At 40.4% G+C, this 15,337-nt stretch overlaps 1 protein-coding gene across 2 annotated transcripts in view; it reads right to left on the bottom strand.

Moving 5' to 3' along the window:
• tle5 (TLE family member 5, transcriptional modulator) overlaps window positions 1-13,186 on the bottom strand; it is a 34,610-nt gene extending 21,424 nt beyond the window's left edge. Inside the window, exon 1 of one of the 2 annotated variants that reach the window (XM_055050710.1) lies at window positions 12,199-13,186. In XM_055050710.1, the coding sequence (XP_054906685.1) occupies window positions 12,199-12,225 (27 nt within the window). In that variant the 5' untranslated portion in view covers window positions 12,226-13,186. The remainder of the gene's footprint in view (window positions 1-12,198) is intronic. The other variant, XM_055050701.1, reaches the window with a different exon arrangement.
• Between the last annotated feature and the right edge of the window lie 2,151 nt (window positions 13,187-15,337).

Below are 15,337 nucleotides of genomic sequence, written 5' to 3'. Positions count from 1 at the left end.
AAAAAAAAAGTCTGCAGACCACAGCTTCTCCGTCCAACTCTGAAACCAGATCTGATATCATCTGTAAAAGGTTACTTTGGGTTAAGCTTATGAAGGATGGTCCTTTCCACTTCAGAGGCAACCTGATGCGTATCACGTTTCATCTACCCTGTCAACACCTTTCCTTTACACTTTCAGTTTGGTACTTCTGATCGACTACATCCCTTTCCCTTAAGGGCAACAAGAGCAAAGGATATTTCTCCCCATCTGAGAATACTGGTTTCCAGTAAGTGTAACCAGATCAAAGAAAGTTGTTGGCAATGGACAACATCTGGCAGCCTGGGGTAACAAGATAAATGTTCAACCTTCCACCTTAAAAAAAAATACATCAAAAGTCTGCATGAAAAGAGTAAAATTTTTATATATAAATTAAAAATTATACTAAACAACCACAAAGATATCCAAATTTAGTAGGGAGCAAATGTATGTGCAAGACTAAGGAAGTACAGTTGATAGACCATTTTCCAACGGGATTATGCGCTCCATTTTTTGTCCCTCCATGTGGCAGAAGGCGGCAGAAGACGGCAGACTGAGTGAGCCTCTGTGTTCTATGAATGGTACTCACCAAACAGGACAACCAGTTAGTCTTAACAGGTACAAGCAGAGTTAAATAAAACCCAGCATGAAGGTTAATTGCCTCATTGTTTCCCTCCTAGATGAAGCCACGAAACAAGCTATTGCTGCTATTAATTCTGTATATTTTCTTTTAATGTAGAATGTAGTGCTGGATCAGTGGTTCTGTGTTTTTTTTCCCTCATCTCATTTCTGTTTTCTCAAAACCCAGTTGGTCATGATACATAACTGCACACCATCAGCAGGATATTGCTGGATATACATAAATCTGTGCTTGAGATTAGATTTGCTGTGAATTAACTGGACAACAAAAGTCTTCAGTCTGGTGCCTGAGTCTCATCTGGCCCATTCTATGAAGAGCAATTTTGTTTACAGACTTCAATATTCATTATTTGTTGTATTGTTTATGTATTTTGGATTTTTTAAAAATATCTTCCAGTTCCAATATTAAATGTTTGTTAGAAATGTATGCTTAGTTATCTTTCAGAGGGCGTACTTCCATTTTTTTCCATTAATTAGACAATATTACTTTAAAATAGTCCCAAAACAATATAATTTTTCGCAATAACGTTTGGCACAATTTATTATCCAGCAAAATGTGTCATTATGACAGGCTTAATGACAAGCAGATTGGTGATTGGAAAGAAATGTAATCTCAAACTACATATTGTTTATTATTCCGTTTTGTGAGGCGGATGCGCCACTACAAAACATATTTACTTAAAGTTGCTAAAATATGTGGATCCTAAATCGCACATCAAGAAGAAACTTGGTGAACAATGACTAAGAGTACTGGGTTTTACCTACATATGTCCAACTAATATTTTTTGTATACCAAGCTTACTTCGCTTTTTGCCACACAATTCTAACAATATTTATTTTCTTCTCTTCTTCAGTGACGAAAACAAGAAAACAAGGTGCTCCACAGGGGCCTGAGAGGGCACAACAGATGGATGCCCATAATGTTAATGAAATACTGCCGTAATATTGAGACACATGCCATCTGCTATGTCAGAAAAAAAAAAGGCTGCATGCTGCGTTAGTGAATATGCATCTGTGTAAAAAAAGGAAAAGATAATTATGTGTGCAAAAGCTTTCTTTAGTGTTCCAAGGGGGAAAAAGCAGAAAGAAAAGAAAAAACAATGTTGAAGTCATTGATGAGGTGTTTTCCAGGGACACATTTATGTGAGTTAACATCTGTTTGCATGTGTTTTAAGTTGTATGAATGGATGCAAGAGCAACAAATATTCAGTGCTATGAATCATACAGAAAGATATGAAATTTCCACCCCCCCCCACACATTCACATACTCCCTCATATGTAAAATCTGCAGGGCTCACACGCACATAAGAAAAGGCACACGCCTGGCACCTAAATGTAGGACGATCTCTAATTTGATTCCACCCTGCTCCTTTGAGACGTAATTAAGGCATTAAAAAGCTTTGTGGGCTGCTGAGGCAATTGAGACAGTCTTCGGCGAATAAATGGGATTCATCGTTTCAGGAAATTGCTGCCCCACCCCCATCCCCCACCCACCAACCCCTAAGCCCCATTCACCCCCACACACAGACATGCACAGAGCCTTCCTGGCCTCATCATCTGGTTCAATCCTTGTGAAATCTTCTGTGAACCATTATGTCTATTTTAAATAAGAATCAGACTAAGGCTGTTTCTGCTCTTAGATCAATCGGGGGTAAAAAAAAAACCCGACAGGAAGGGATGGAGATTACAGCGGGGGGGTGAAGGGGGCTTTACGCACACACATACAGATCACACTACAATGATGAGACACATGAACAATAAATGAATGCAGCAGGGCATTTAGACACACAAGCTGAGCACATACACAAATAAAAAGCGTAGACAGCCACACGGAATAATAGCAGGATCCTTTGGAAAACATCTTCCTCAGTATAAATCCTGCCTGAGGGGTAGCTGCAGTGTGGGGATTGTATTTCCTGGAGCACTGCCTGACTGTTTACATCTCAGTCGATGTGTGTTTGTGTGTGGCACATGCGTGAATGTTTGTGCGCTTGGAGGGAGGGATGGAGCCTTGGCATTGTAATCGCTCACTAATGACTGGATGTTATCTCACTCCCACTCTTAAACGAATGCAGAATATCCGTAATGGCAAACAGTTCCTCTATGTTTCACTGCCAGGTTGTCTTTCTGTTCCATAGCAACAGTCTAGAGGATGCCATGTAAGCTTTCCGCCTCTTCTGTCTGTCACAGTTTCAATGGAAATGAGAGTAAGTAAGAAAGAAAGTAACTATACTGATTCTGGTCGGGCATTCCTTAGCAGTTTAGATTAAGACAGAGGACATAAATTATTTCCTCACTTAGAAACAGAATTTTTAAATCTTGCATACACAAGCAAGGCCTTTGCAATATTCTTAAACTATGCTTTAAGTAGATTTAGTTACATTCCACAAAAAAGAAAAAAGACAAATGAACAAATACTGATCTTTGAATAGGTGTGGGGTCCTTTGTAGAGTTAGCAGAAGGGGAATTATCAAGTTCCACTGGACTCAAGAGTTTTGACAAGAATGGAACATAAACAATAAAAGCCAGTTATTAAAAAGACTATGGTGAATATATTTATAATACTTAATATGTTTCTTACACTGACTGTATACGAATGTGGCAAACATTTTTTTCTGAAAGGTGGCAAAAGGACAGTCTTAAAATGATTTTTAGAGATAAAATCACATCTTAAAAAGATTGCTAAGAAATCTTTTTAGCAATCTTTTTAAGAGTTAAATGCAGACTTCTAAAAGGAGATATGTATTGGTAAAAGGGTAAAATTTTGGGGTCCCAAAAGGAATAAAAGCAGTCACGAGACCCTTTCACAGTGAGACGAAAGAAAAACAAATGGTGAAAGTGCTTTGTTAAATACCCAGAAAGCACTCCTTAGACAATGAGTATTTAATGTTGTGTTGTTTTGCAGCTAAAACTGGTTAGCTGTTTCACAGACCTCTCCAAAGCATTACAATACAGTATACAAACTAAGCAATATAATGCAATAAGTAACTAATTTCTCATCAATACAGATTTTAAATGGAAATGTGACTGTATGACACTCATACGTGTATGAATGAAACTCACAGAATGTGCATAAACATTTCAGAAAAAGTCCACTGTTACAAGATTCACCAAGGCAGACGTTGAAATGATTAAGTCTTTTGCTATTACAGCAGCGCCAAACAAGATTGAATCCTCCATCCAAGAATAGTTCCTACCAAACAATTCCATCTAAATATCCCGGATTAGTGTTTGGACTATAGCATATGAGCCCAGCGATCTGAGAGAGGGACTGAAGTAACTGGCCCGTATCCAAGCTCATCTGGGCCAACTCCGTCTGAACCAATGGAGAGAGCCCAGCCACGCTAGCTGCTCAGGGTTTGCAAGAGAGGCTGAGGAATAGGATTGTGTCTTCAGCAGCTCTGGACAGGGGCTTTAGAGCACGGCGAGAGCGCCTAATCCTGTTTCGGCCAGGAATTTGATTTTGATTATTATCTCTCACAAACCAAGCAAAGGCTTACCCCAATTTCTGCAGCGTTATCCCAACAACACACATGCACACACGCAAACACGCAGAAACCTCCCTCCCCCTTGCAGTCTAGCAGATTTGACCTCGTTAAGACGCTTTAAAGGGGATTATTCTACTTTTATCACTTCAAGTGAAGTGCCCTTGCAAACACAGGATTGCCATGGCTAGCCTTCCCTCCCCTCCCAGCACGACTATCTTGACCCATACACAAGGCCAGCCAAGCACTCAGCACAACACACACAAACATAGTATTTAAAAACGGTATGTTTTGCAAATACAGATGCACCTATGCAGAAAAAACATAAGAAAAACACACACAAGGTGAGGAAGGCATGCTCCTAAACACATACACGCCACAGGAACGAAGTGCAGAGATTTCAAAGCCAAGGGAAATAGGCAATTTGTCAAGAGTGGGGAAAGTGGTGAGGCTGACAGTACTGTGGTTTTGGGGACCATAGCTGAGATTAAAGGCAGGCTCACAGAGGGAGGGCTTTAAGATTACACCCACAAGGCTTGTGCAGATGATTGATGCCCATTTGTAAAAACCAAGGTTATTACTGAGAACAGGCAGCAAAAGAGCAAAGACAGGCAGGAAAAGATTAGTCCCAAAGTTAGCAACAAGCAAACAAACAACCAAAGCTGTGCCTGCATATGTTGGACAGCAGGGAGCTGCTGTTTCATCCTGCAATGCATCAGCACTACTGTTCCTGCTCTTACAATTAGTAAAGCTTCAAATTTTAGGCTCCAGTTTTAAACACGACTGACTTAATAGTTTTCAAATAGTGGTACCAATTGATCATTCTTCAAAATGGGTATGACAGTCTGCCTAAGCATAATTGAGTATACCAGTCGGTTGTTTAAACTGTACTATTTAAGTGTGGACATTTTTTTTTTTAAAACAACATAATGACATAACATTGAATCCTGATTGTAGGTGGTGTTTTAGTTGGGTTAATATAATATTTTTTTATACATGATCTCATTCCTTACAGGCACCAAATGAAGCAGCTACCTCTCAGCTCGCAAGGTCTCGCGGTCGAGCAGGTCTTTTTGGCTTTGGAACGACGCAGCCAATCAACCCACCTCCCGTTGAGCTGCTTTGTTACAGCCCATCACACCTTTCTCCACAGGAGAGGGGTTAACCCGTCCTCCCAGCAGCCTCTTTTCTTCCTACCTCCCACATTCCCCTTCAAGGAATCTTTTCCTGAATACTGATTCAGTTCCTCTGAGTTTCCTCCCACACAAAACACACAATCTGGCGGACTCCGAATTGCACAACATGCATGCAAACACATAAATTCAATCAGTCAGCTCCCCCCCAAACAGTTTTAACCTAAGCACGGAAAGACACACTAGCTAAATGTGGATAGAAAATGAAGACACCAAAAGATGCCAGGATGTCCGAAACCATTCCCATTTTAAATAAATGAAAGAAAAATGATTAACGTCCACTATGACACAGATCTAGACAGTCTTCATGAGAGCAACAGTAAGAGCTCAGTCTCCTTAATACACCTATAAACTTAAAAGATGATAGACATGACACCAATCAGTTGAAATGTTTTTTTGTTTTTTACATGTTTCTGTAGGAAAAATAAAATTAGGTTCTGTAGCAATTTGGCCTAAGATGTCAACTGTGTAGATTCAATTCTTCCATATGAAAAAAAACAGAAATCCTACTTAATTCTGGACTGGACATCGTGAATACCAATGTGCACATTTTGTGCAGTAAAAAACAGCCTTTCCTACCTATCAAAGGTCAAAAATGTTTTAGTTAACATTGAATCTTGAACTAAAAGCACTTTGGAAAAGCTTGAGTATTAAGGGCCTTCAGGCTGGTGCACTGAGGTGACGATTCAAATCAAGTGAATTCACCCATTTTCAGTGGCGCACTTGAGGATGCAGGACAGGGCGCAGTCTTGTTTACATGTAGTTAGCAAACATGTGCCAACAGAGGCACATGTTTGCTAACTACAAGGTCTGACAAACTAAAATTGACAGCAAAAAAGAAATTTAATGTAATTAGTGTTTGTAAAGTTGCTGATGAAGTTAAATGTCCAATATAAATTGTCCTCCAATTAGCTCAGAAAAATGTTTTATCAAGTACTGTGATGTAACACAGCATGTACAGACCAGACCTACTCTGCTACAGCTTAAAATCTTTGTTGTTTGTGCCCCTGAGGGCATTGAAGATAAATGCTAAGTAGTGATGGGAAATCGTTTTATGGACCCGTGTGAGCAGCTGTAAATGGACTTGCAGCTGTGCCTCACAACTACTGATGATGTTCTTAAAACGTCAACAAAAAAAAGTATCACTTTCAAATCAAATGAGATAATTTTTTTTAATAACAGAACATAATAGCTAAACAGACCTTACTATTGAAATTGTACCTCTTCATCCAACAAATGAGCTCATTTTAGCTCTGTTAGCCATTTCATGTGCTAGTAAGCATCAAATTCTCATTTTAAACCAGCGAACTCAGTCCTTGTTGTTCTTTTTGCACATTAAATACAGCTATTATTTTTTTATTATTATTATTAAATGTGTCATACCATGATCCCAGTTTTTACCAGTTATAGGCATATCATGTTGAATATGTACACATCATACACATAGGAACACAACAACCAGAAACGAGAGCTAAATGAAATTGTACAAATACTAGTTCTTTTAACTTTGACACAATACTCATGTTCAACTTGAAAGCAATTGTTGAAGGTAATTCTGAAAGCAGAAAATGCCTGGACTCAGGTATTTTTTTGTGAATACCTGAGTCCAAATCACCATGTGCTTGACAAGAGAAGGATTGTACCAGCCTCCACCCTTCGCTAAACCCAACCCAATCTAAGGTCTTCTGACAATCACGTGCTGTGGCCCTTCACAAAAATCAACATCACCTGTGACCTGTGGCCTCGACTTGGCCACTCTTGAAGCATGGCCCCCCGCAGGTTGGTTGTGTAGTGGTGTAGAGTGTCGGGGGGGAGAGGGGCTGCAAGGCTGCGTTTGTCATGCTAATCAGCTGGCCTAACCTCAACAACCCAGACATCTGCTGGCCCGCGTGTGTCAAGACCCACATTCAATTTGTTCCCCCAGATACAAAAAGCAGATAAGACCCTTGAGGCTGGTGAGAATGTGCGTGCCGAAAAGAAAACAAAACCTTTTTTTTTCTAAGCATGTATGAGAGCAATAATTATATGCAGAAAGGAGAGCTACAGTTAATATTTGGGCGCTCTTGCGTTCTCTCATTATCCCGCGTATGGGTGTGCACGCAAATGTCCAGCTCTCCTAATAAGCCAGACACACACAGCATGGCTTATTATTCACGCAGAAACACACAAAAGTGTGTGTGTCTGCATGTGTGTGTGTGCTGCAGAATGATGGGAAAGGGGCGGGGGAGTTTGTTTAATGGACGAGACAGGGGACCATGGAGATTAAGCTCCCCCCAGCTGGAGGCTTTAGAGGAAAGGCTGGGGGCTGTTCTGTTAATTCAAGTGGGCTTAATAATGCCTGTGCACCCTCTGCCCCTGTCCCTCCCACCACTACAGAAGATCTGGGAGGAAACGCGTGATAAAGGAGACAAGGAGGAGGAAGAAAAGGAGGGGGTGGTCTATGTGTGTGTGTACAACCTGTGGCCATCTCTGCAGTTGAGTATGAGCTCAGGGGACCTGAGAGATTTTCCCTCCGCATTACTTGTGCTGCTCTCCCGCTCTGGCACTGAGCTTTTATGTTGTTCCACTTTCACACCACAGTCCAGCTTTGTTGAAGCTGCATTAGGATTAATCAACACCAAAACAATATGCCAAACATTGTCAACTGGGTCAGGCGATGTGCCACAATCAAGTGATGCCGCCGCCCCCCCTCCACTCCCGCCCCCATCTCTTAAATCAATGAACTGTGGCCATGGCGAGGGATTAAAGTGTGCACATAAAGGGCAAATGGAAACCTGAGTCCCTGCAAAAAGCTGCAAAGCAAGTATGCTTTCTCTTTCTGAATTCACCTGTGTATTGTTTTAGATTTTGCATAAGAAAATAAATGCTGGTAAATAACCTATATCCAACCAGCTCCCAAGTATAAAAAAAAAGTAAGTAGAATGAAGTGTGTGACAATGTGTGTGAATACTCCAGAATGCATCGACAGTAAAAATGTTTCTGCTTTATTGTCTTTTCTTCATGCATTGACTAATCAATATTTCACAACCATCCAAACAGCTCAGCATCCCTAACACAGCAAATAAACCAAAGTGAGTTAATATACTCGCGTCATTTCCGTGGGGCCGAATTTTAGTAACATTTTCGTTCAAATCCAGGCGTGCCTTTCCACGTCTCCAGCGATCAAAGTCTCTGAGACCTGGTTTCAAAAAGTGTTTGTGTCGAAGTGAAACTTTTCCGAAGCAAACCCCATGGAGGAGTGAAGTAGTTTGCAGGTGTGAAAACGCACATGCGCAGGATACATGGCTGTGGGGTTTGTTAAGTAAAACTATTTTTTGTGGAAAATTTTCAAGCGGTTCCACCTCTCCACACATGAGAGAAAGTAGCAGCACAGGAAGAAAGTCGTGCACAGACGTGGTTTAGTTTGTAGTACCGGGTTGCTTTCACAAGTACCTGATGATGATGAACGCGACTAAAGTCTATAGTTTAGAAGTACTGTAACCTAAAGAATATAATATAGTTGATTTGATGGAGAATGAGGGTTTAGATTAGTCCATCTGTCATCACTTCTTTCTCTTGATTTTCATGTTTTTACACACATCTACGAATGCGTCATAATTTTTCCCCATCTTTAGACCACAGCAGTCGGGTAAAGGCAAAATGTCACGACAAAAGACAAGTACTGTGTGTACTGCATATTTAAGTGTGAAGCCACAGCGGAAGTTGACGAGCCATATTTTGGAGTAAAAATGAGGCAGCTGTAACTCTGGAGAAAAGGCCCGCTGAAGTCCCAAACCTCACATTTAATCCTGGGTCCTGGGGTCCTAATGCTCAAATCAAGCAGCACCACAGCACTCAATTGGATTATAAAAATTAAATTCAAGCAGGAGTGCAGTAAGCCATCTGTTTCACCTCAGAAAAGTTGACTGAGGTTTTAGCCCAATTGGGGAGGGACTCAACCAGTTTCAACCAAAAAAAAAAAAAAAAAAATTATAAAAAGTTGGTATGGTTAGAAAACAGAACAGAAAATATATCCCACTAAACTAAAAATATCTTATACATTGCTGGTCACACTTATGCCTGCTATTCAACTTTCTTTTTTTTTTTTGTTACACAATTCAAATTGTCATGAAAGTGGACATAATTCACTTGAATGACATGTAAATCAAGTAAATCTCTATTGATGTTGACAATAGAGAAATGTAAATGTCAAAAAATAGTCCCAGACTGCAAGACCAAATGTAATTGCTAGTGGTTACAGAAAACCATCTGGAACACTCCATGCATTGAGATTGCCTCCAATTATGGGGATGGAAAACTGATAACTAACATTTTATTGCTGTCAATTGCAACATTGATTTCAGTTGTGATTAATCCTAATTTTCCTCACGCATCACCTTCTTTAAAACCCATCAGGATGTCCTTATTACTCTCTGTGGCCAGCTGTATTTCAGCTGCTAAAATCTGAATCAAGTGTGTGCATCAAGCAATGACAGTCCCCCTCAATTGTTTTGAAATTTACAGCAAAAAGCCTCTTGTCCATGAAAAATACAAGGAGTCAGCTTGTAGATTTGTCAGTTTACAGCAGGTCTCAGCACAATATAGTCACAGAGTCAGCTATAAATTGTATACCAGAGTATTCTGGAATAAAATGCTATGGATTTTGCTAATAGAACAACAGTAGCAAATCCACAACAGAATGACAGAAAAAGAGAAAACAAAATGCTGTAATGGCGAACGTAAAAGTCGCGGTATCAATCCGATTGAAATGCTGTGGCACAAACTGGTTTTCAGGTTTTCATTGGTTGAGAGATTGCTCCAGACTAAGTCTACACTTGCTCTTCACAATGTACCCACAGCAGGGTATTCGTCAGTCGGCGATGAGTTTTCGCAGCTGGAAATCCGAAGGATAGGGGAGTGTGGGGGTGTGAGTGAGTAGCTGACTGGAGTTCACAGGAGGCAGTACATCATGCACAGAGTACAACATAAAAGATGGCTGTATGTTCTCTGCTTCGCTTTGAGATCAGTCTGTGAGGTTTTCTCACACATTGACAGTGTGTCTTTATTAACACAAAATTGCAGGGTATGTAAAACAACATAGGGGTCAGCAGAAAACACTACAGCACAAATTCCTGTGAGTATGCATGCATAACTGTGGCAAAGGCCACAAGAATTGTGCTTGCAAATTTTCTCACTCACTGATTTGTGGAGTAGTTTGCCTGTGGGGCAGATGGAAAGGTCTGCAAGAAGTCTGGAACAAATGCTGTGGACATTTGCTTCGGTGCATGTTGTCCCCCTCAGGCAATTTCTACAACGTTTTCAGACTGCGAAGAAACCGCTCCAAAGGTAAAAAGAAGCAGAGCGAAAAAGAGACAATGTGAAAAGGCTTGAGCTATTGCGATGCAAAAGGCAGAAGCAACTCCTGCATCTATGTCAGCAAGCTCTATGTCAACAATGGCAGTGTGGTTTTCTAGAAAATCCATGTTGGGTTTTCATCATTATTCCTTGATGTGCATTGTCTTCACATGAAAGAGGGTGCACATACCTTCTGGCCATATACAAGTATTTAATTAAATCTGATGAACCAAAAAACAATCCTAAAATCCTGCTACCAACTCTAACATTTCCCAGTAAGACCATCCCTACTGTGCAGCAAATAATTATTCATGCCACAAGACTTTTAGGTTTGAGTGTCTTAAACAACATTTACCTCATCAGTTGTGAAGAACTAATGAAAGAAAGCAAAAAGCTATAAAAAGCTAGAATAGTTCACTGTTGCGTTGGTACCAGAAAAAGGCAGACTGTGACGGAAAGATGACCCGAATTACACTGGTTACTATTAAAACTAAAAAATCCCAACATGTGAAGTAAGCAAAGTTGGGCTTGAGTGATGAATAATATTGAACTGCAATCATCACCATACCGTTTGTGATAACGCAACTGACCGCTTGGTTTCATTCATTTCATTGAATTCACTGCTTGCCATTGAAATACTTTGACGGTCTGTAACTAGCCTCGATGTATCATTATATTTTATTCCACGGAATGCTCTTTTTTTATCATTCGGAGCTCCTTAGAAAAACATAACTACTTATTAGCCACTTATTTGAGTTATTTAGTCGGGGAGCCTGCAACTGCATTATAACAGGCACACCCACACAGCTTGCAAACTGCACTTTTAAATCAATAGTGACTTAAAAAAAATACATAAAAATATGTTGTTGGAGTCCGTTCTTTGTGAGCGGGAATGCCAAACTTCTCTTCGTTTTAGGTGACGTGTCTGAGCCGTCTTTCAGCCAGCTGAAGAGTGGGGGAAGCGCAGCAATGCCATAGTGATTGGCTCCAACTGTAACTCTTTAAAACCTTGGTGTACGTCACCATTAAAAGCCCATCGTGGACTTGTTTTTTTAGACATTTGACAAAGACACAGCTCCAAACTCGAGCGTTTTGACCATTGGGCTGAAAACCCACACTACTGATGAACGCCTGCCCTAAACTGAATTACTGTTACCAAGGATACCTGAGATTTAGGGGAACAGAAACGTACGCTTTTTTTCTTTCCGCTCATCCGCTGACGAGCCAAATATGACAGCCCATCATTCGTGTTCGGCACTCGTTTGCTATTTTTAATACGTGCAAATAATAAAAAAAAATAATGCCTTACCGGGTTTATGTGAAGTTATAGCAAATGTCATGTGAAATCTAACAACAATGCAGCGTTTGACACATTCGCCATTACGTCAAACCTCCGAAAAAAATGTTCTGCAGAACTTAAGAACTTCCCAGCGAACAGACCTATCTCAATTAAATTAATCGCATGAAGTTTCACGCGTCATTTGCTTTAACCGGAGGACTACTGAGCACGCTTTAAAATCCGAGCAACTTACTGAGTGTCTTGATTGTGGAAACATCATGTCAGGTCCTTGTTTGTCGCTCCAGAACACGACTCGTGTGCCCGGTGTTTTGTAAATCTCCCCGCTGCGTTGCTCCTTTGTCCAAAAGCTAGCTCAGCCTTTCTTTCTCGGGAGCTGTCCAGGGTTAGCAGAACGACTAGCTAACGGCGGCTAGCGGTCCCCCTTCCTACCAAAACAAGCTTCAAGCCAAACGGCAAGTGTTGCACTTTGCAGCCTTTAGGGAGGGGAGGGAAAAAAAAAAACATACAAAAAAACAAAACCCAGAGGAGTCGGTAGTGTTATCAGCTGTAGCTGTGCCTGCTCCCCGAACCTGCTATTTTACTGCGTATGTGAGCAGAACACAGCCGTCGGTTTCCAGTTCGTGTCTCCGGCTAAAGCTGGCTAATTCTTCAAAAGCTGTCAGTTAAAATGATTCATCGCCGCTGCGAGCTTTTTCCGCGGCGGCAGCGTCAGTTCGGCGTCTGTAAATTAATAACGTTATGTACACAGAAAGAGAGGGAGGCGTCTGGATAAAAAAAAAAATCTCCTTCCTCGCCTTGTGTTCCCCCCTTCAAAAGCTCGACTCGACCACTGTTGGTAAATAGGTGATTTCTATTAAAAATAATAATAATAATAATAACAAATAAAAACAATGCCACAGTTTAATTAAGCACCAACGCAGCAGCAACAAGAAAAAAAAAGCTGTCCGTTAAAGAAACAAACAAATGTCGCTGAAGCGGCGTTTCCACTCAGAATAGTGACGTTCACGGGCTGGAGTTGAAACTCTCTGTTTATCCCCGTCGAGCCGAGCAGCGCTCGATATTAACCCGAGTGGATTCGGCCGGCGGAGGTGAAGCCGCAGAAAAAAGAAAAAAAAATAGTGAGTCCGGTCGCTGCAGCAGCTGGATCTGTAGACAGACCAAAAACGCTGCTGAGAACAGAACAGCCCCGCACAGAAATAAGAGCCGCTAGATGAGCGCCGAGCAGATCTACACAGCGGGGATCTATCCGCCTCTTGCTGGGCCGATGTCTGAGCAAGCAGCGCCCCTAGTGGACACGACGGCATATCAACGCCGTCAGCAGTGGAATGGCAGGAAACGTTCAATGTCACTAAATAAGTGACAGAAGTAGAACAATCAGAAGTAATATGATTGCTCCATTTTTCATCCAAGTCAACATTTTTGTTCACATTTTAAATATCGTCAGTAAATATTGCAGTAACAAAGTCCAATGCATTTTGTGTGATAGAGAAACACCAAAGAGAAGACATATTTCATATTTGAACCCCTTTACTCTGATGCCACAAAAAACAAAGAAGTCAGTTGGCTTCAGAGATCAGCTAGGTAGGTGGACATCTGAAACCTAGCAGCAGGGGTATTCAACTGCAGACAACAAAGGCCGAAGTCCTGCTGCTTTTCAATGTGTCCCAGAGTTTCTCAGGTGAATCAAATTACTGAATTACATCCTCAATATGCAGTCAAGATACCCAGAGTCCTGATAATTACCTAATTATTTGACTCAGGTGTGTTGAAGCGGAGACCCATCAGAAAGTTGCTGGAACAAGGAAGCTTAGAAGAGTTGATAGGAAGATGGGTGAATCCTGTTTGAGGCTGTCAAAGATTCAAGACTTGGGGAAACACACAAACCCCAGCAGGACAAGGACCCTGAATGTACAGTCAGAGGTACAATAAAATGTTGTATATAATGTATTAGAATGTCCCTGTCAAAACCAAGTCATAAATCCAACAGAGACAAAAACCCACTCTTCATTCAATCTAATGGAGCGACCGCTGTTTTGCACAGAAGTATGTGAAAAATGTCCCTCGATGTGTAAAGCTGTTGAGGCATAGACACAAAGACTTGCAGCTGTGCCTACAGCAAAATGAAACGACAAAAATATTTTACTCAAGAGGGCTTGGAAAAAAAAAAAGTGCCATACTTTCCTACATCACAAACAAGTAGCACATTTAAATTTTATGCCATTCTCAGTTGTATTTTCTTTGAAAATGAGTGATACTTTTCCTATAAAGCTGCCGTTACTGTACAGTCTCATTTATATATTTTACCTTGTGTTACTTCGCCGAAGAACAGTAAAATATATTTCTATTATACCCGTTTGTGTTGGTCAATCATGCAATTTTAATTACGTACGTTGAATTCTGTGTTTATACGGTGATAAAAAAAAAACACTCAGGGGTTTTCAATACTTTTCGGAGGTGCTGTAATTTTGTTTTACGCTCCAGCATGCTTCAGAGGAAACAATCCTTATCCTATGAGGGATATGGATCCCTCAAAGTTCAACAATGATTGAGGTGGGATGGAAATTGGGGAAAAAAAGAAAGAAAATTCATCTTCTTTATGAGGAAGGAAGTGATATACATATAAATCTGATTTTCTTAAAGTCCCAATAGTCAGAAGATTCAAATCTTCAAAGTATTATAAAGTATTATAAGTATATGCAGAAAATATAAAGAAACCTTTTCATCTTGTACTTTAGGAATAAAGACATCAAATGGGCTGTGTGGTGCTGCTGTTCTTTGCTCTGTTGCCTCAATGCAAGATCATCAAAATTCTTTTAAACAAGGTGGAATGTGGAAGTAGATGTTCCGAAATTTCCAGCTCAAACGAGTTGATCGTTCTTATTAAACCCTCAACAGGTTTGATAGAAATATAGAAATGGACCACATCTCATTTCAACAAGACAAAATATTACAGCACAGTGTTGGATGTTAGATCAGTCAGTCTGCACGCCTGTCATTCATTGCAGAAACATAAAACGCATCCCTGTTTCCTCTCCAGTTAATTCTTATTCCATAGTTGAAAATTCTGAAAATAAGAAAAATAGAAAAATCTGCAGGGTTATTTTGGCACTATATCTTAAAAGTCAAATGGCATTTGCATACTTCAAGTAATACCCCAGTTCAGATGACTTGCAAACATAATTTCGGCTGTAGCTTGGAAACTCTTGATTTTTTTCCCCTACATTCAAAGGCCAGTCTTGTGCTTCAAGATAATAAACCCAAACTAAAAGATTTGTAGAAAAATGGTGGGGCAAAAAAAACAACAAAAAAAAACAGGCAATTGCTTTAAAAACCTGACATGTCTACAGAAAGTAAAATATGTAACACCAGTA

This window comes from Poeciliopsis prolifica, unplaced genomic scaffold (genome assembly GCF_027474105.1).
Source record: "Poeciliopsis prolifica strain line A6 unplaced genomic scaffold, Auburn_PproV2 SCAFFOLD002, whole genome shotgun sequence".
Taxonomy (NCBI): domain Eukaryota; kingdom Metazoa; phylum Chordata; class Actinopteri; order Cyprinodontiformes; family Poeciliidae; genus Poeciliopsis; species Poeciliopsis prolifica.
Note: the sequence above shows the minus strand (reverse complement) of the source record. Positions and strands in the feature narration are given on the sequence as shown.